This window comes from Serinus canaria, chromosome 5 (genome assembly GCF_022539315.1).
Source record: "Serinus canaria isolate serCan28SL12 chromosome 5, serCan2020, whole genome shotgun sequence".
Lineage (NCBI taxonomy): Eukaryota > Metazoa > Chordata > Aves > Passeriformes > Fringillidae > Serinus > Serinus canaria.
Genome location: NC_066319.1, coordinates 46,001,292 through 46,022,791, shown reverse-complemented (window position 1 = coordinate 46,022,791; position 21,500 = coordinate 46,001,292). Strand labels below are relative to the sequence as shown.

The 21,500-nt window shown below is 39.1% G+C and overlaps 1 protein-coding gene across 4 annotated transcripts in view; it reads left to right on the top strand.

Annotated features, from left to right (window-relative positions):
* Positions 1 to 1,464: 1,464 nt before the first annotated feature.
* PPP4R3A (protein phosphatase 4 regulatory subunit 3A) overlaps positions 1,465 to 21,500 on the top strand; it is a 41,375-nt gene continuing 21,339 nt past the window's right edge. Inside the window, exons 1-5 of one of the 4 annotated variants that reach the window (XM_050974704.1) lie at positions 2,448 to 2,596; positions 8,718 to 9,059; positions 9,843 to 9,898; positions 18,589 to 18,653; positions 20,029 to 20,127. Coding sequence is in view for 1 of the 4 variants with exons in the window: in XM_009101808.4 (XP_009100056.1) it covers positions 2,455 to 2,596; positions 9,843 to 9,898; positions 20,029 to 20,127 (297 nt within the window). In the remaining 3 variants the exon portion in view is untranslated. Of the gene's footprint in view, positions 2,597 to 8,665; positions 9,060 to 9,842; positions 9,899 to 18,588; positions 18,654 to 20,028; positions 20,128 to 21,500 lie in introns of all 4 variants that reach the window. The other 3 variants (XM_050974705.1, XM_050974706.1, XM_009101808.4) reach the window with 3 other exon arrangements.

Here is a 21,500-nt window from a genome sequence, read left to right as displayed (position 1 = left end):
TGGACTGAGCATTGTTCAGACTGGTATTAAAATAACACAAGGCCCATTAAAAGGAGCTAAGCCCAAAATTTTCAATTCCAAAAAAAAAAAAAGACCAAAAAACCACCAACAAAAACAATTAAAAACTGCAGTAAGCAGTGTGGTCTCTACTTAATCTGATGGCCACAAGAGGGTACAATTTGTAAATGGTATGAGAATATAACAGTTCTACAGAGTTTTCTCTAGGTGACATCAATCTTTTCTGAAGTCACAAAAATCCATCTCCAGGCTGGCCTGAGGGAAATTTTGCCAAGAGCACCAGCCCAGGAACAACTCCTCGAGAGCTGCCCAGGAACAGCCCCTCGAGAGCTGCTCAGGCCGCCAAGTGAAGGCAACGAGCACTTTTCTGTGCAGGGCTGTGTGGTGGCTCCCCGTGAGCCAGGCCCACAAGCCACAGCCCCCAGACATCTGCATCTCTTCAAACGTGTCGCTGCTTTAGCCAAGAGCACCGTGCTGAGAACAACAAGCACAACATGCCTTCAGCTGTGGCACAGGAACCCAAACAACACTACCAAGGCTCTTGTACTCTTAACCAGCCCTTGGGCATCAGAGCAAAGGCCAAATGGCTTTGTCTGGGCACATCAGGAAACACAGAAGAGTCTGATTAGGAAGGCACCCATCGGGATCATGGAATCCAACTCCTGGCCCTGCCCAGAGCTCCCCAAGAGTCACAGCATGTGCCTGAGAGCATTGTCCAAACACCTCTTGAGCTCTCTCAGGCTGCTGCTGTGGCCCTGGGAGCTGGTTAGGGAAGCTGCAAATCAATCCTGCAAGCACTGTCTTTCCACAGGGCAAACAAAATAGAAGATGGACAAAGGAAAAACAGGGCTTGACTAGAGGCTTCCTTGTGATACTAATTAATCCTGGTGAAAACTGCTGCCTCAAACCACCCTCAATACAACTCAAGTTGATAAACGAGGATCAATATTTGTTCAAAATGCATAAAATAACAGAGTACATATTGCAGTGAGCTCCCATGTACACTGTGTATCTCGAATGTACTGTGAAATGGACTCTCTTCTGCAGTAGTGCTGCTGGGGTCCCAAACGCACCAGTGCTTTCCCATATTTTAAGGAAATCTGTCAAACATATGCTCAGATATTGGTAGCTGCGGCAGAAGCAGAGCCTCGACAGCTTCTGATATTGGAATTCTTTGATCCCATCTCTGACTGCGGAGATCCAATTCAACCAAAAGCTGTTTAATTTTGGGATCGCTCAGCAAGATGTGATGGGGGGGGGGGAAGGACAAGAGAACCTCAAAGCCGGGGTCCGCCGGCGCCTGCCCCGGGCCCGCGGTAACGGCGCGGCCACGGCCGCACGCGCCTTCCCCGCGCGGGGCCGCTGGCCCTTTAAATGCCGGCGGGCGGCCCGTGCCGCCGCTGGCTGGGAGACCCCGCGCCTCCAGTGAGAGGTGAAACCAAGATGGCGGCCGCGCAGTGACTGAGGCGGAGCCGGGGCCGGAGGGAGCCGGGCCGCACCAGCCGCTGCCGATCGCCCCCTCCCTCCGCAGGGCACAGCGTTTCTCTGCCGGTCGCGCCGCCGAACGCCTGGAAGCGTAGCCACGTCGCAAGGCGCGCTGGGGAGTCGGGACTGAGCCGCCGCAGCACCGGGAGGAGGAGGAGGAGGAGGAAGAAGAACATGGCGGCGGAGTCAGGCTGGGAGTGAAGCCGCCGCCTGCGATCGGAGCCCATGGGGAAGACGGGGCGCTGAGCTCGGCTGGCCGTTCACCCTGTCCCTGAACGGGCAGTGTCCGCAGGTCCCAGGCAGCCCGGGCGGGAAGGAGGGCGGCTCCTTGGAGCCCAGCGCTGACGGACGGCGAGCAAGGGGCTTCGGGCCTGGGCAGCTGCTGCACAATAGAGCCGGGCTACAGGCCGGGGCGAGCGGCCCCTCTCCCGCCTGCCTCCCTTCTTCTGATTCCCTCCGGCCTCACCAGCTTCCCCCCTGTTTTCCTCGGCAGGGCTCCGGCTTCCAGGAACGCTTGCTCCTGTCACGCTGGGCAGGCTGCAGTCCGCCGGCGCTTCCACTACCGTGGATCCCCTTCTCCTCCGGGATCCCTTCTTCACCGCCTCTCCTGCCTGCCCTTCGCCCTGCAAAGAGCCTCTCTCCTCTCTGCGGCTCTCCCTGCCTAGGCTTACTCGCCTTTTGTGCAGCGTCTGACTGTACCTGAAGGAGCAGCTCCCCTTTTCACACCTTCACCTCTTGTTTCTCCCTCTTTCCCAATCCTGTTACCCTCGATAATGAGGATCCCGTTGGGGCACTGAAGAGGAGTAAGAAGAGCTTCCTTGGCGTGCCCGTGTGGGGCTGCTGCCTTCTTTCCCGCTCCCCTCCCCTGAGGGGGGCCTGGCCCCCGACCAACCTTCTGCTCCTCCAGCGATTGCCGGCCAGAGTGGTGGCTGCGGTGTGGCAGGCGGCAGGATGACGGACACCCGGCGGAGGGTGAAGGTTTACACGCTAAATGAGGACCGCCAGTGGGATGATCGAGGCACAGGGCATGTGTCCTCTTGCTACGTGGAGAGGCTCAAGGGCATGTCCCTGCTAGTCAGGGCAGAGAGCGATGGTAAGTGTGTACGGCTGAAGGCACGGTCTTCCGTCGTCCTACCCTGCAAAGGAACTGGGTGTTGCTTTGTGTCTGTTGCGTTAATGTTTTGCTGCATAATTCAAATAATTCCTAAAAGAAGTAGGCACTAACCAGGGTTCATTCGTGCTAGGCCAAGTGAAAGAAGCAGAAGATTGCCATCAATTGCAAGCATAGTAGGCACTTACTGGATACACGGTGTTGCATGCAAAATGCGTTCGAGTCTCGCTGTAGATCTTGCATGGGTTTGGATATCTACTGTTCTGGTTTCAAAACTGATCACTGGATCTTTCTAGAAGCCATCCCCTCATGAAAGTTATTCAAAACTTAGATGTTGGTTTTTAGTATTTGTTTTTAGAAGATCGTTGGATGGCTAACACCTTTCTGTTTCCACCTGCCCTTTTCTTTGGTAGCTTTTAGAATTATGTAAGACGTTCTAACAGCTATCAACGGTTTTCAAAGTACAGTTATGGTAAAGACAATACAATGGACAGAACAGCATTTTCGGAGATGCTTTTTCTTTTTTTTTTTTTTTTAATGGAATGGGAGTACTCAGCCCTTCAGCAGTTCTAGGTCTTCCTGAAAATAAATTTAAAATGATGGATTATCAACTTCTTTCACTGTTTCTGGCAACATACATCAGTAGTATATGTTAAGTAGTAATATCTAGCCCTGTAGCTACATGTTTGGGCTAGTCTTGCTGTTGGTTAAGTGAGTTCATGACTGCTGTGATCAGAGATTTTAAAATGTGTACTTCACAATATTGGCCTTGTACCATTCTGCTTTTAAAGTCTGTTAGTGCATGACTTACTACTTCATTAGATATATAGCTACTGTATTTAGTGACTTGTAGATCTAGTTGTAGCTTTTGACTGTCAACAGACCTTGTAATTTTATTTATTAAGCTTTTTTATCATAGGAAGTAGGATGAGAAGCAACTTGAGAATCATTAATCCTTACTTTTTGGGAAAGTTCTGATAAACTGTACACACAATATGTAATCCCTACAGCAAAGATCATAAACTGATATGGAAGAATCAGTCATCTAAAGAGGATTTTGGTAATTGAGCTTCTGATAAGCCCCCAGAGAGATCTTGTAGTTTTTTGATTATACTTTGAAAGGCTAAATTGACACCTGATAAATTTTATTTATTTTACAGTGAGGAAGATGCATTTAAACCTTGAGCAGTTTCATATTGCAAGAGAAAAAGTTCCAAATGGAAATAGATTTAGTTTAATTTCAACATGAGAAGGGAATTAAAAAAATTATCTCTAAATTTTTTGGCTAATTTTTACAGTATGTTTTGTTGTAGATACTGTCCTGGCGGTTGGGGGCTGTTATGTCTCCTATATATTAAAAGTTTTCTGATTTTTTTTTTTATTTAATTCTTTTTAGATAAGAAATCAAAAGAACTGCAGTTCCTAACCTCCTTGTGAAAAAATAGTGCATTCAAACTAAAATCCATTTATTAACTTTCAGTAGGATATGTGTGCTTCAGACTGATCAGAGCCTGAGCTGGACTGTTGTTGCCAGCTCACTTGTAAAAAAGTGAACGTCTGTAAGATGGAAGATACAAATTGGTATTAAAAACTAAAATTAAGTCATTGCTTTATCTTGCATAGTAAGACACTAATCAAAGCAGGAATTGTCTCAAACTTACTAATTGCACCTAATACACAGATGTTTATTTGGTAGGATATACACTTTAGACCTCTCTCAAGCTGCATACTTTTTATTTCAAAGTATTGAATAGTACACAGTTAAAATTCGTAATATAGTAGGTAGTATCAGTCCTGTGTAAATGTGCACTCTATTAATAGGCTAGTTTTTCTAACGTGCTTGTGTAGACACCTTATAAAATTTGATTTATATTTTGTTTACTCCCCATGTCTGTTGTTTTTGGGCTAATTTGAAGGCAAATAATAATTTTTACATGTGAGCAAATGATTTGGAAAAAGGTAATGCCATACCTGTGTTTTATATACTCTGCAATTTGTGTTTCTTTGCATGCTTTTTTGACTAAATGAAATAGTTGACAGTGATTTTTAACTTTTTCCCAGTTAACAAAGACATACAAATAGTATGAACTGAGTAGCAGAGCTGACCTATACACCATTTGTCTCCGTGTTTGCGTTGCATTCTTTTATTGTCTTTCTTTGTCAGCTCCTCCTCTTTCCACAATGAAAATTCTTCCTTCCTGCATTTCTAAACCAGCTTTTCCTAGCCTTTGAGCTGAGATTCATCCTGTGCACACTGGCATATTCTTACTGACTTACTCCAGGAAGCTGACAGAAAATCTCGGGATCTGCCTGAAGGTGAAGACTCCATTTCCTGAGTAGGGGAGGTTCTGGGGAAGTGAGCAGTAGCTCCTTGTATGTGTGGGAAATTCCCACTCCTGTTAAAGGGCCACTTTCGCTATGCACAGATCAGCAGCAGAATTGCCAGTGGTTTCTTTGGCTGACCATGTGGGCTAGCACACAGTTCAGTCTTTGGATTTTGTGACTTGGTGTAGTAGGCTGCTTTACAAGTGCGTGAGATTTTATTGCACAGTCAGGGTGTGCAGATAAGGGAAGTACAATCAGTATGCCACATCCAACGTAAGCTATCATTTGGAATTGGAGGAAAAAGAACTGAGTAAGAGGGGTTTTTATCTGTAGGGGTGGTTTTTGAACTTGTGCTGGTGTTTAACACCATCATAAAAGAAAATAATTTAGAGTAGATGAGTGAGTTGTGTTGCTAGCTGCATGCCTAATGTTGCCAGGCACTAAACTGTTAAGAGTCATTGCAGACAATCTGGAATAATCAATTTTAGAACAGAAATACCATAAACTACTTTCATATCAGGTACATTATGCTTTGAAGCATGAAATTGTAATTTTTTTTACACTATAATAGCTATTCACATTTTATTTAAAACCCTGAAAAGTTTCTCTGTGTGATTCCTAGTTGTAATATATTCTACTTGAACTGCAGCAGAGCAAGAGTGAAATATTTTCTTACAAATTATCACCTACCGTGTGAGTCTGTGTGTAATCAGAAGTCTGATTTCTTACCCATTTCTGACATGGTATTTTAGGCTACTGTGGCTTACCTTATTTTTAAAATGTCTTTGTGCTTCTTGGGGTTTTACTGCATGGTTTCAGATCACTTTATTTTCATTCTGAGCCCAGATGACTGAAGTGACCTCTAAAGTGAACATTTCTGTTCAAGTACTTTGTGTTAATTTGAAAGCTTAAACCTTTAATTAAAACTTACTGGTTCTGTATCTAAACTTTTTGACAAGTGAAAGTTAACCTCTCCATTGCAGGCCATATTTGTGAGCTCTCTTTTAGGAACTCTGATGATTTTCATTCAGCAGTTGTTGTTTGCTGCTTCTGAAGTCTTTATGTTAATGACTTCTACCACAGGGCAAGCACCTATCCTTGCTGCTTCTGTAGTGCAGGTATCAGTAAACCTGTACAAATGGCAGGCTTGGACAAAATTTGGCTTAAGTTTTTTTTTTACTTTGTTCAAACTCAAGGGACTGATTTTATTGGCTTGTTTTTAGGTAAGCAACACAGTATTTTTCCTATATCAAAATGAAAAAAAGCATGGGGGAAGATGACTTGGGTTTTTTTCGTTTCTTTTCTCTTGGTTCTCCCCTTTCCGTAATATTTGGGTTTGGCTCTCCAGAAATGTCTTGGACTCAGGAATATTCTCTTGGAATTGTAGAACACTTTCTTGGGCCTCAGTTTGAGCTGTTTCTTGAGTTTCTGAGGGTTAGTTTCTGTGATTGGGTTGCAGCAGAACTGATTGCAGAACTTAAACCTCTGTGTGCATCTTGCAAGAAACAGCTCTTGAGTTGAAACTTTCATTTAAATGTAAACATGTTTATACTGGTGAGGGCTAATGAGCAGCACTTTTTCTTCTGCTTTTGAGGCAGACTCCATGTAACAGTTTGGTGGGAGAGCAGCAATGTGCCAGATTAACTGGTCTCTTCCATATGTGTATTTGTAAACAAAGCTGCAAATTTGCTGTTTGAGACTGTTGAATTGGGATAGTTGATGTCTCTAAATATAATTGAAAATAGCATAGAATATCTGTATGCAATAATCTCTTTTGAGCAAGTCTTTCCTATACACACATTCCTTCTGCAGCACAGAATGCTGTTTTCTACTAACAAAACCTCCAGCTGTGCTGTATTGCATTACACTGACAGGTAATAGAATTCTGCAAGTCAGTTTTCTTCTTTATAGGTGGTTTCAGATATTTTTGGCTCCCGTGTTTTGCACTTACCTTTATAAATTCATTCACAGTAATTTAAAAAATAACTAGATGTGCATAATTTTGGAGCATTTACTAAAAATATAGCTTGCATTAGGGTGAGTTTTCAGCTCTTACCTAACTTTGAGTAGAGTCTTTGGGTCAATGAAGATGAAATTTTGTGGGTGTATTTTTATTTTTAAGTTGGTGTATTTACACTGGATAGTCTTAACATATTCTAGGATAGTACAAATGGAAAAATACCTACATAGAAAGTAATGCTTGTGACAAAAGCATATCAAACAAGTGATAATGACTTTGAATGGAAGTTTATTTGTGGTAAATTTCTGTAACCTTTTTCTAAAGATTATCTGTGTTTCAGACAGCTGTTACTCCTGCCTGCTTTCCACAGGCAAGTAACAAAGATGTAACATTGCCTCACACCAGAAAGGGGCCTGATGCTGTAAAATTTAGTATGTAAAATAAACTCACTGAACTAACCTAGTGAATTAGTCACTGATTTTTGACTTGTTGAACCCTTCTGGGGAACTTATTGCACAAATGGAGCATCATATTCTCCAGAAGGATAGATTTGGGGCAGTTATTAGTTATAGAGCACAATTTAACTTTCAGTATGTTTCTATCACCAGATCAGTATTTTTCTAGTTATTGTCCAAAATGGTGAGGAATAAGTTGAATCATGTGGAGTGAGAAGCAATTCAATCCTTAAAAAACTTGATTTCCTGCAAGCATCAGGTTTAGTAGAGAAGAAGAAATGTTCTTTTTTGATAAGTCTAGTAAAGAAGTCATTCTCTTTTGGCTTAGAAAATGAAGTGTCTGCATTCAATTGTTTTCAATTTTTTAAAATAGTGTTTTGTCAAACATGACATTTAAGTTATATATGATATTCTTCTAATGTTGGGATTTGCATGTCTCTTGGTCTGTGTTCAGCCATTAAAATATGATGTTGAAATTATCAATTATTTTTGATTCCTAGAAGATTCTAGGTTGTACTTGCTGGTATTAAATATTTCTAGACAGTAAAGACTTTCCAGAAGTTTGTCTGCCAATTTAATAGCACAAATAACATTTGAAGTCTTCATGTAGTAGAAGCTGGGACTTTGAAAGCACAACTGACTCTGTGTATCTGATGATTATAAAAAGGAAATGCTGGTTTTAGATGTTCTTTAGGCAAACCCGAAATTCAAAGCTCGAGACTATGGCCAAAGTATGAGCAATTTATTGGATTCATCTGTAAACCTCACCTTAGATGTTTTTCTTCTCTGTCCTGCTCTATGGTTTGTGATTGGTTTTTTCTTTAGTTATGCACTTACACTTAAGCAAATAAGCTGCTTTGGTAACAGAGCTGATGTGTGTCAGAAAACTGGAAGAACTCAAAAAACCCCTGAATAGTATATTTGGGCTTGAGGCAAGAGAGCTTTTCCTGTGTGTCTTGTTTTCCCTTGAGGGGTATTTGTTTCAATTTTGTTATTGAATTGTGTTGAGTTTGTAAACAGCTTTTACTCCAAGAGCAGTTGAGACGGGGTTATAGCTTCTCAAGCCAACTTCCTTAGTGAAGGCTGCCTCTTGTAGAACAACAGACTTAGAAACTGGAAACAAGCAGCCCTCACAGGTACATTAATTTGAAAAAAATACTTAATTGTATCTGATGATCACATACATAGTAAGCTGGGTGGTATAAAAATCATTGGTAAAGCTTCTAAATTCATCAAGTAGTAACCTTTCTTATCAGACAACAGGATGTTCTGATATTTGTGTAATTCTTTAATGATACACCACTCTTACAGCAAGTGAAGTTCTGTGATCTGGTTCTTCAGTCTCTTCCCTCATATCCCCCAGCCTAACATCTTCAGGAGTGTCAGACAGAGGGATGGAGTGCACCTTCAGCAGTTTTGCAGGTGGCACCAAGCTGCAGTGGTGTGGTTGACATGCCTAAGGGATAGGATACCATCCCCATGGACCTGCCCAGGCCCAAGAAGTGGGCCCTTGTGAACCTCAGAAGATGCAAGGTGCTGCACCTGGGTCAGGGCAGCCCCCTGATGTCAGTCCAGGCTAGGGAATGAACATCTGGAGAGCAGCCCATATTTTAGCAATTCATTTGCCTTGGAACTATAGTGATGAAACTGAGAAGTTAACACTTTCTTAAAGTTTGGACATTTCTTAAAGCCTGAATTTAACCAGGTAAGTAAATGGCAAAATGCCACTTTAAAGGGGTGCTTGTAGCCTTACATTTTAATTATATGATTGACAGTGCAAGTTAATTTATCAGTATTTCTTTGTGGAAGCTGAATTAAGCTCTGTAGATAATTGAATTTAAGTCATGCACTGGCATTAGTGCAGCTGAGTAGCAAGGTGGATGAGGCAAGTGACCTGTCCAAGAATAAAATCAGTTTTAAAAGTTGTTTTTGCATAGATCAACACTTCAGATTGTTTAAATGTGACACAAGAATGCTAATGTGCAAAAGGAAGGGAAGGAAGACACAGACATGAGAGTGGAATTACTGTTCTGTGTCTTACCTCAGTAAAACCTGCTGTGAAACCATTGTTGTGAGTTTGTGTAAAGTTTTCTGGTATTAGCAGTCACAGTGGTTACTGCTCTAAGCATTAGTTTCTAGATATGCTTCCCAGGAAAGCAAGTGTTTTACATAACCTTTAAGAAAAAATACCACACAATTAGAGTTTTCACACAAAACAGCCATAAGTAATCTCTGGAATCAGTTGTGATGCTTTTGGTGTGCTGACTTGCAGACTTTATCATGTCTAAAAAATTTTCTGTAGAAAAGTTGTTACTCAGAATAAGACAGGTTTAAAATTCAGTCCTCAGAGCGTTATTCTGTACTGTGTGAACAGTATTTCTTAGGTGTTAAGAGACTTACTGTTAGTCAAGGAAAGAGTGATCAGAAAATTTTTGTGGCGGGTAAAATTTTAGTGCACTTATAAATAAGTGGAACTTTTTTTTTCTAGGCTCTCTTCTTTTGGAGTCCAAAATTAATCCGAACACTGCGTACCAGAAACAACAGGTAAAAGTCCTTTTCTTTTCCTCATGTTTAAAGGCAGGGTCTTTTAACATTATACAACCAACAGTGTAGCAATATATTAAATTTTTTTTTGCCTCTATTGCAAATTATATTTTATGTTCTTGTGCCAGAAATAGGCAAAGTAGTTTGCATCATTTTTGTGCATTACATGATCATGTGTTACTTCTCTGCGTTTTTTGGTGAAGTTATACAGATAAATTGCACTCTGTTTTGTGCCAGAAATTGCTTTGGGAGAGACAGTCAAAACACAGTTGGGAAAATCACTAAGTAGCTGAGGTTCCTGAGGGTTATAGTATCTGAAACTTAGTATCATCTTGCATTTTTCTTCTTTATATTTCAGATGCTTTAACTTTAAATGTATTTTTATTCAAGGAAATAGCTTTAAAGCTATTTACGTGTTAACCTTTGTTTGTCTTTTACTTCGAAGGTGGGTATGGGTTCCTCCAAAGCATTCTGTGTTCATAAAAGCAGCTTCTCATCTTTATTTTGCACATTGCTTCAATTATATAAATCATACATTGTGAGCCCCATAAAGAATGCTCTTGAGATGGGTGAGATGTGAACTGTGTAGACTTTGTACTTTATTTGCTGTGCTTGCTTCATGGATGCTGGGAATTGCCTTTACAGGTTTAAAAATGCTGAACTAGGTTGTATTTTGTTGCCTGCTTGGTCAGCTCAGACTTGTTAAAATCCTGTCAGGTACAGTTAATGTATTAAAACACTCCTCAGTCTTTCACCTTTAACAGTTTGTCACAGGCATGGACATACTGTTGTTTTGTTCACAGGCAGTCCCAGTAGCTGTGTCACTGCAGCTGTTTGTAGAATTCTACTTTGAACTGAATGGGGAGAACCAGTATGGGCTAAAAATACCCTTCCTTGAAAAATTTAACCTGTATCTGTCTCTTGATATATTCATAGTGCACTGTATAAGCAGCTGATAGTGAGCAACTGATAAGGGCAGTGTGGGTCTGGAGGGTCAACTCCAGGGACAAGACCCATGAAAATGGGACAAGACCCATGAAAATGCTAAGCAGACTAAGTTTTAGCTGTAATCCTGACTAGCCTGAGGTCATGGTTTTATGATAAACTTGAGCTTTAAAACTCCTGAAGTGACGCTGAATATTTCACAGCTCTATGGCATAAAATGCTGATCTGGTGTAAGCTTGCTTTGCTGGCTTAAATCAGTTAAAAGAGCACAGAGGGGTGAGTTTTGTTATCAATAGGCTTTGTGCCACATCAGGCATGAAACCTACTTCAAGAAGGCATAAAATTGCAAGATTGGTGCAAACCGCCTTATGTGCCGGTCAGCGGAACAGCATTTCCTGCTCTGCGTTGCATTGTAATCTAGTGCTGCATAAATTGTACTGGTCATTGTGAAAAGATGGTTAGAGAAATAAAAATAATTAACATGAATCTGTCCCATTAGAGCAGCACTGTACATTCTCTGTGCTGGAGAAGGAAAAGTGCTAGTTTTAAAGCTTTCAAATGCTGCATAGACAGAAATTTATATTTGCAGGTGGATTGTTCATATTTACCAAACCAATTTCTAATATAAATTGAATATGGGGCTCCACTCAGAGGTTTAGAAATACCAAGTGTTTCTTGGTGTATTAAATCTGCTCTGGAGCCTGTTTTCTTTCATTTGAGGCCTACTTATCCTTTCTCTTAGTAAAAGGCAAGTTCAGAGTTTAAACCTGATTCCATATGAGCTAAGCTTGGAGCTTAGCAGCTGAAAGAAAGAGTAGGTTTTTTTCCAGCTCTGCTCCTAGAATTCTGAATGGCTTAAACTTACTAAACCACAAGAAAATCAGCTTGGTACTTCAAATCCTTTTTTGAAAACTGGTAACTCTATGCTGGCAGAACTTTCAAAGCACCTTACACAAGATCCATTTGTGGAACTGAGATGGGAGAGTGAGTGAGATCTTTCTTTTTGACTGCAGAAGGTCAGTTAGGTCACCTCACTACTAGTGAAATTGCAGCCCAAAATAAAAGACTTGCTTTTGAGCTTGCCTGTTGTTAGTTGCACATAGAAAATGTCAAGAAAAATCTCCCAGAAATCTAAAACTTTAAACTTCAAAGTAGCTGTGTAGTGTTACGATCTTACCAGGCTTTTATCTCAGAATTTTGTTGTGAGGATGAACCTGTTTTAAGGGGTGCATAGCGGCATCCATTTCTACTGTGACACAGCATGCAGCTTGTGGACACTTTGAATATCTAACGGAATAAATGGATGGGTTCTGACTTTTGTCTGGGCTGACATGAGGTTTGTAAGAAGAAACAGTCTTATTGGACTGACTGAAACAATCTGTGGTTGGAAGCAAGGAGAGATAATGTGTACTAAGCTCTTGGGGAACCTTGCTATGCTGGTTGGTTGGGATCCTTCAACAAAAGAAATGTGTAGAAACCTTTGTGATAAACAGTGAAGTCCTTCCGCTGGTGAAAGAGCCTTCTGCCTATGCTGATCTGTTAGTGCTAGTGTGAAGTAGATGGTCTTGTTAATTGTCACAATTATGTAATCTCATGGTTTACATATGTGTGTTTTAATAACTGCATAGCTTAGATAATTATTTATCAAAATACTAGTGTGGAGACCTGAGGACAAGTTTGCCTTGCTGCCTCTGTTCCCTTGAAAACTAAAGCTAACAAAACCAACCAAGCAAGCCACCAAAAAAAACCCCCAACAAAAACTATACCTTTGAAGCTGAGCTTGTTAGTATGATTTTGTCCCGCTTGTCTGCTTTATATTTCTTGGTGTTGAGTGTTGAAAGCAGTGATTGCCCTTTGTGGTGGTAAATACAACTTACTGCCTTTGGAGAGAAAGATTACTTGGGAGATCTTGAGTCCTGCTCAGGGACTCATTTTTCATACGTCAACCTGAGATACTTCAGTTTGCACACTCTACTTCTCAGTCTTCCCAGACTGACCTGCCATCTGTAGGTTTGAGATAATTTATTAGAGCATAAAATTCTTAGACAGTCTTTTGACTACCTTTTCAGTAGTCAAATTAATTAGTCTGTCACAATGAAGAGCTGCTTTCTGCTATATTCAAAAAGAAAGATAGGTCCACGTATCTGATTCTGCAACATAGAATTGCTACCAGTGGAAGTTCGATGATGCTTTGAACCATGCACTTCCTGGCACACTCATCACTGTTTATACTAGAACTAGAAGAAAGTAAGCCATACGAGGAAAAAAGCTAGAAGGAAAACAACTTGAGAAACTAATGTTCTGTGGCCCAAAAATAGTACTTTAACTTCTTATGATAAAGTACTATTTGTAGGTAGAAACTTCTTCGGAAAAAGCAAAATTTGCACAGTACGGCCACATGACCACCTGATTTGTATTCTTGCTTACAGCTCTGTGTTAAATTTTTTGGCATTTTTATTTTAAAATGTTACAATAATGGTCCTATAATTTGCCATGGAATATTACTGGATTTAATTACTGGGTAAGTAGTAGCATTCACCTTAAAAGCAAATTTTGTTTAGTAAGTGGAATTTAATTATACAAAGCATTGCTGGGTCACACATGGAATACTTGGTTTTTTCTTCCGTTGTTGGTTGTTTTCATAATATACTAGTAAAGGTAGAATATATTTAATTGTGGTTTGGGGGGTTTAAGGCATTGAAATTTCAGAATGTTAATGACAGAGATGCTGTTCTTAAACAAGTGATCCTTATTCGGAAAATGAATAATTGCACTACTATATTAGTACGGTGCCGTTTCCTATAGCAGCCCTAAATGATTAAAAACCTCTCTATACACATAGCATTTACCTAGGGAGAAACCTAATACGGGTGTGGATGAGGTAGAGCTTTTCAGTATACTTTGGCAATGCTTAAAAAATAGAACAGTAAAGACCTGTATTCTCAGCTTTTTTAGATGCATCCACATGCATCCTGTAACACAGTGATGAAGTATCCATCCCTTTCTGTGCCTAATACAAAGAAGACTTGAGTAATTTACAGCTTCCACCTACAGTGTCTTGCCTCTGCCCTAGAGGTGTCTTGTGTCCTTCACTTTTGCAGTCTCTTTTCCAGTTCCTCACAAGAATAAAAAGCTAAAATTCATCCAGAATACTGTCTACTAGCTTGTAACCTGAAGGTGACCATAATGAAGAGTGAATAAGGGAGAGCAGATTTACTAATAAAAAAGCCATGTTTTGAAACTATCCAAAAGGGCACTAACTGAATGCTCAGAGAAGATGAACTTCATAGAACCCTTGCTGTCATGACAAGCAAGCCAACAGTGAAACTATTTCAATAAAATTTGTGCATATTGTTGCTAAGATAGTAAGGAAGAGTGTGTAGCTTTGTGGGGTGAGGGAATAAACAAGGGGAAGGTGGGTTGCTCTTGGGTTTGAGGTGGGGTTCATCTATTTTAAATTAACATAGGTTTCTTTTCCTTCATTTCTGTTTTCCTGTGCATTCTGATTTTTCTGCTTTTGCTGAGTATCCTGGTTTAGGGACAAGTTTGGGAAGAAACTTCCAAGGGGGTTCCTCTATAAAGCAGATTCAAGTGGCCGCTCCCCCATCTGATTTGGGAAAAGATTTCCTTGGTGAAAAGTGGTAGAAAAACCATTTATTTAACAAGCAAAGTATTCACAAGCATAAAAAATTAATAATATTAAACAATAAAACATCTTGCTGTTCTGAAGAGATGGCAAATTCAGAAAGTCCTTGTTGTGGGGTGTAGCTCGGCTCGCTCAGTCTCTTACCTGTCCTTCCTGTGCGGGAAAATGCTGCGGCCTGGGCCCCTGTGGGCCACAGGTGTGAGCTCCCGGTGTTCTTCTGGGTTTTCAGTCCAGAGAAGGGCTGATCATTTCCAGGAAAAAGAAAAGCCACAGTCTGGGCAACATCTCTGCCTCAGCTAACTGGAAACTAAAGAGCAAAGGAGAGCTCTCTCCTGCTTCTCTGGGCTGCAGACAACGCAGTCCGTAGAGAGAAAAGCTGAAACTCTTATCTCTATGTTTTGAATAAAACCACCTCAGACATTCCACTGCTTCTCCTTCTTCCCCCCTTCACTCTCAGATCTAGTTTTAAGGGAGCAAAACTTATTTCTGGGTTAAACAGACATATGAGGATACAGTTCAGCATCATAAAGTCACCCCAGGACACAAAGTATGGCCAGTAAGTCAAGTTTCTGCTGCAGAACTAATAAACTGATTTTATTCCTTGTGTGATTTATGGGAATACAGCTATGAAATCACTAACTGAAAAGTTGTGTATGACTGTTGACCTTTCACACAAGCTAGTGGAACACAGTCTGTGTATGCCTTTGACATGTTAATCAGTTTTTTTGAGTAAATTGTTAGCATGTCCAGATAACCAGCTTGTAGGTGGAAAAGTGCATGAAACCAAATGCAGAATTGAAACTTTATATTGCATTACTTGGGTGGGTTTTTTTTAGCTTGAAGATTCTGCCATGACCTGCCACGCTAACTTATATTTAACTTCAAAAATCTGGGTAGTGCAAATAGTTTATTTTGTAAAGCGAAACCTGAAATTTTGGAGCTGTACTTTTGATTGGAAGTATTTAGATAACAGGATGCTGAAAGGTGGCTTGGCATGTCCAGGGAAGTGTCTGTGACTGTAAACAATCTAAGGAATTAGATGAGGAAGTAGCAATCCAAGGCAGTCCAAGAGGGAAGAAACAGCCTAACTGTGCTGAACCTTGTGTGGGCCAGGAAAGTGTCATAAGCCTGAACCATGTGAGGGCTAATAGGAAGAGATTCATTTGCTTTTTAAGACTAAAAAAAAAATAATTTATGAAATACTTACCAAATTTAGGGCATCCCTACTTCTTGAGTGTAGATTAAATCTCATAGAGCTGCCAAGAGAATGTTTTGGAGCTATGGAGAAAACTTGTCCCTGGAGATGAACAGCAGTGAGAGTCCATTGTCAAACAGTAACAGTTTTGTTAATTTAATCATAGCAGAGTAAAATCCTGAATACTAGTTGCTCTGAAATTCTTCATTATGAAATCCCAGAGCTTGCTTTGGAGATTTGTGTGAATCCTGTACAAGACACCTACTAATCAGCTTTCAAATAGTTAAATAAAACTGATTTAATGTCTAGTAAAAGTTGACCTTTAGTGAGTGCTGTAGCAAGAACTTCAGACTGATAATTTGTATCAAGAACTTTTTACTCTTAAGGTAAGTCAGAAGCCTTTTGGCAGTAGTTTCAAAAAAATGAAAATCATAGGGTAGATACTAAACCCTATCTTTCTTCAGTGCAATTGCCACTGTTTCCTGGGTTAAATTATTGCAGGTTAGCTTCTGAGCATGATGTCTCAGATAAAACTGTAGCACACAGCAGTGCCTCTGGAGAACCTCTAACCAGAACTTGTGGGCTTGATGCAGCCAGCAGAGAGAGAAGCAGCCCAGGAATCACTGATTGGATTCTGAATTTTTGCCTCAGACTATGCCCTTATAAGAACTAGTGTACAAAGCTATTCTCCACCCATAGAAATGATTGATACCTCTTTATGGAAATGTTAAGTACATAGGTCTCCTAAAAGGAAGCCATACTCAGAAATTTTGGTTAATTTTTTTAATTTCTCATTTTATATGCACAGTCATAATGAGCACTATTGTAACAGAAAACAAATTCATGTAAATGGTCCTAAGGAGACAGCAAATTTTGTACGGGCTAAGATAGCAATTCCAACTGGCACTACTGCCAAGAGGTTTTTTTTGTGAAGTAGAAAATGATTTTTCAATCTTTGAGTAAGATCATGAACTCTGCGTAAATAGCTCCTGATTATCACTCTATTTTAAAAAGATCTTGCCAAGAACTGTGATGCATCTTGAAAATATGAGGAGCTACAATGCTGAGGTTGTCACAGAGAACTCAGTATAAGATCCTTCAATAATAAAACCTTTATCCAGGTTTGTGACAGTTAACACAGTGTAGCTTTGATTTAATAGTGCAGTTTCACATTTTAATTGTTTACAAAGAACAAAATAAGAGCAGTTATCCCATCCAGTTCCTTGTGTGTAGATGCTAATATTTTTTATGAAATTCAACAACAAAGGACATGTCTTTGCTCCATCTGAGCCAGAACTGCTATTGTGTATCAAATGAAATTGAGGATTTTGTGGTCACCAAGATGTAATGTGCAAGACATACCTCCTTAGTTCTTTAACCAGTAGCCACTATTACTAAGCATATTTATCCTTACTCCTGTTTTCTCTTTGAATGGAGGAGGCAGTCTTAAGAAATTTCAGTTGCTTTCTGGAAGTTTCAAGGAGTATTATTTGACATTGGGAAGCAACAGAAACTCCAATTCCATAGCTGAGAGATCCAGAGTAGTTAGTGGACTCAACTTACACTGAGGAAATGTCAGATCAAGCACGTACAAAGATTTCTTTCAATAAAATAATCAGAAAGTAGACTGTTATTGATGTGATTCTTCTGTCTTTAACTCCATCTGGAATTTCCTTCAGTCATTTCTTCATGCATGTATAAGTCTTGTACTGCTCTTTTTGATTATTATAAGCTTTGTAGGATTGAAAAGAAATTATAGTCACAACTGTCTGCATTTAACAGTGAATTTAAAGTTAGACAAAACTGTATACTGTGCAACAGAGTGAAGTGCTTTTTGTTTCATGTTCTCTTTTTAAAAGGCCTTTCATTCAAGAAAGAAATACAGTTTACTAAAGATCCACAGAGCAGCAGTTGGTAGATTTCTGTTGAGGAACCATAATATATGAAACCCTTCTGTGCTAAGACAATAGATACTAATAACTTCAAATTTTAATATTGGCAATTGGAAAACACTTTTCTAATTCTGATAAAAGAAACTAGACGATGATTGTTCTGCTGCTCAGATGATTTCTTTAAGTTTTTCAAAGAAGAAATAACTAAAAAAAATCAGACTGTATGGAGGTGTGAGCTTCCATTTTAGTAGTAGATGATCTTGTTAAAGAGAAAAATTGCTATGCTATGGCCAAATACACTTTTCTACATCTGTGACTGTAATTTTCAAAAGCAGGTTTAAATTTCTGTCTTCTCTTTCATTTTTCTCTGCCTGCCTTCCTTTTTCTGTCTTTATCTGTTGCTGGATTTTATTCAGAGATTTAGAGCTTTTGTTTATTCAACTTAAGCCGTTAATGTAAATAGCACTGCCCTTAATAGTGTTCTTTCAGTCATTTCCCCATTTGTTAGTTGTGCTCTTTATCAAGAAGAAAATACATTTTGGTCTTTTGGAAATGACTTACTTAGAAATCTAACTACTTTCATCTGGATGGAAATGTAATTAGATGAGAATGTTGCAATTTCTGCTAGGGTCTACTTAAATGTTAGGGTTTGTTGGGTTTTTTAATTAAATAAGCACTACTCAGTGTGAAGCTAAGGAGAGAGTGGCCTTGTAAATTACTGCAGTAAAAATACAGTTGGAGAGATAAATGTATTAGAATTTGAATGTGATACCTACACTTAACATGCACTAAGGTACATACTGTTTTCTAAAGATGGTAAATGGAAAAACTTTTTGTTTGAGATCTTCACTTTTCAGATTTTTGCAAACTAATTTTTTTTTTTTCGCTCTGTTGGAGTCAGCAGTACCAGGCGCTGTCAATCTGTTATTACCAGAGAATTTGCTCCATGACCTGTCTTGTAGAGAATAAACTATTAATTATGATTTTTTTTTCTTCCTTTTGTATTTTGGAGGTGGTCTTCCTAAATCCCTTTCTTCTGTGTACCACCTCTTCCTCAACCCTTTGGAAAAGGAAAAGGTAAATTATTTGCCATTTACAAGGTAAAGCCATTAGTGCCTCTGAAGCAGTATAGCTGCTCTGGTAATGGCAAATTGATTATATTGTATTGCTTGACAATCCCATTGGAGCTGGCTGATTGATTGTGCTGTTTAGATAACAGTTTAGTTTAAGGTGTTTTCTAGTAAGTGCATATCAAAATCTAAAGGTAAGTAAGGTTTCTTTTTATTGTCAGTAGTCATTTTAATATCACTCTAAGCAAAATCTGTACTTAATGAAGTAGAAACTCTGTATTTTAGGTATAAGAAAAATTCTCATGTCTCTTGTCCTAGTGAGTGAATGCATGGTTTAGCACTTGGCTGAAATAATGCAGTTTCATGGAGCTGTGTGTATTTACTGTGGCTATATTTCAGCTGTTACAGGAAGACAAAGGACTAACAATAAAACTCGATTCAATACATGAAAACAATGCTAATTTTATTTTATTCTTTTATTAATTGAGCTTTATTTTCTATTTAGTTATTCTTGGAGTTATTTAGTAGACTCTCTGTAAACTACTTCATCAAATACCTTGTCAGAGTGTGTGACATTGCTGCTCGCAGCACAGCTTCCACCTTTATATATTGGTTTTGCATGCAATATGAGGGCTCAGATAAACTCGTGAACTGTCCTAGTAAGTTGATGAGAGCTTCAGTGTCAAGGAAGTGGACATAGCTAAGCATAGTTTCAAGTAGTTTCTAGTTTTTCTAGAAGTCGTTTCAAGTATTTTTCTAGGGCAAAACTTCCTTCCAGAATTGTAGTTTGGAATAAGTAAAACTCTCATGTGTGGTTCAGTGTAGTGGGTGCCTGTAGTTCCAGGCAGTAAACTGTGGTGTTTCTCCTCTTTAAAGTTTGTAGCCATCTTGGGACTAGCTTTTAAACAGCTGTTCTGTGCATTAGCAGAGTGTCTTCTGGGGCCTACAAAAATGAAAAAAAATATTGTAACTTTCATCCTACAGTGAAATCACAGTTTTATGTGGTCGAAATGAAATGTTAAAGAAACCCCTAACACAACCCCCACAAAACCTGTTGCTTTTGTTACTGTGTTTTATTAGAGAATACACTGAGGTAGAAGTGCATTTTCTAGGGCAAACTTTTTTACAATATTATGGTCACATAAAATAAGAACAAAGACTTTAGAAATCTTTCTGGAACTTCTGATTTATGCAGGAATGTTTTTAATCATATAAACATATAAAAATTTTATGAAGTGTGATGGTTACATTTGTGTTGTAATACTGTCCTATCATAATTAGGTGTCAGGCTGTTTTTATTTTAAAATTTTACTCTTTAAACACTATTTAGGTTAATGAAATATGAAATATATTGCCTAAAAATACTCTTCCTCTTTTTAAAGGATACCTTGATTGTGTGGTCTGAAGCTGAAAATTATGATTTGGCACTTAGCTTTCAAGAAAAAGCAGGTTGTGATGAAATATGGGAAAAAATATGTCAGGTAAGTTTGATAAATGTAAGATTGAGACAACCTAATTCATCTAAATGTTTGTGTTCAAAACTTACAGGCTGTTCTGAGAGTTTGAACAATAGTAGATAGAAAGTAAAAAACTACCATTATAGCCAACTCTCCCAAACTTTGCGTTTTTCAATTTTAAAACTTTCTCCTTCCTCTACAAATTTAATACAGACCTAATCTAAGTTTTGGGTACTTTTTTAGAGCATTTTCAGATCTTTCTATTCAACATAACTTTTTTGATTAGTCTGATAGTGGGAGATAGCTCCATCCCTGTATCATCACCATAAAGATAATGTTTTAAGAAATCAAACAATGTATACGTAGCATGTATATATTTTAACATATGTTTTGCCACTACAGCCAGGTGACTGTTTAGTCATTGAATCAGTGTTGTTTGTGAATAATATTTGTTCAGGTATTAACTATTGACACAAAAGATTTTAATTAGTATATTCACTGGTGTTAGTTCACTTTTTCAGTTCTTGTTTGGGCTTTTTCCTCCCTTCCAAGCGTTACAGCTTCTCTTAATTTTGTGCTACAGCATGTGAGATTTCTCTAAATTGCTCAAAATCTCTCTCTGCACTCTCTTTCTGTTCTTAACAAACATCTATCTCTCCCCACTCTGTCTTTTGAAGTTTGTTTTCAGTAATTTCAGAAATGAAGCAAAACAAATCTGGTTTCACAATTACATGTGTATTGATTATTCATTTTTTTTTAAGAATGAGTCTTTTCAGCAGTTTACCACTTATTTACATAAGTACAGAAACATTTCCAAGAACCCTAGCAGTCAATGGCCCAAAAGCTGGGGACAGAAACAAAGTAGGGAAAGGGGAAAGTTTTGTTCTTAGGAAACACCCAGATGAGAAGCCCAGTTTCCCCACCCTCATGTAAAGATCTAATATTTTTGTAGGAAACCAGTGTCTTTCTATCCTGTTTTGAGGCCATGCTTTGTAATTGTGTCTAGTGTACTTTATAGATCTTAAGCTTCCTCAGTCATTAAAACTTCTTCTAAAAGGAAAGCTTTGATTCCATTTATAGAGAAAGTGGTTGCTGGTCTAGCACCATTCTGAGTATAGGCTTGCTGTTATAAATGAAGCATTATTTCTCCCAGGTTTTTTTTGCTGAATTTCAAGATTTAAAATAGCGGCACCTTCTACTGTTCTGCTCAGCAGCGCTTTTCTGAATTTGACATCAGATTCCAAGCAGATGCTAAAATTAAGATGTCATAAAAGCTGATACACTCTGGTGCCCAGGCATCTGTGCATTTTTTTTACTAATTCATACTTTCCATAGTTTCCTCGTATCTCTGGAGAGATTTTTGCAAGTCCTGTGCGTTATTTTTCTGACAGTCGGTT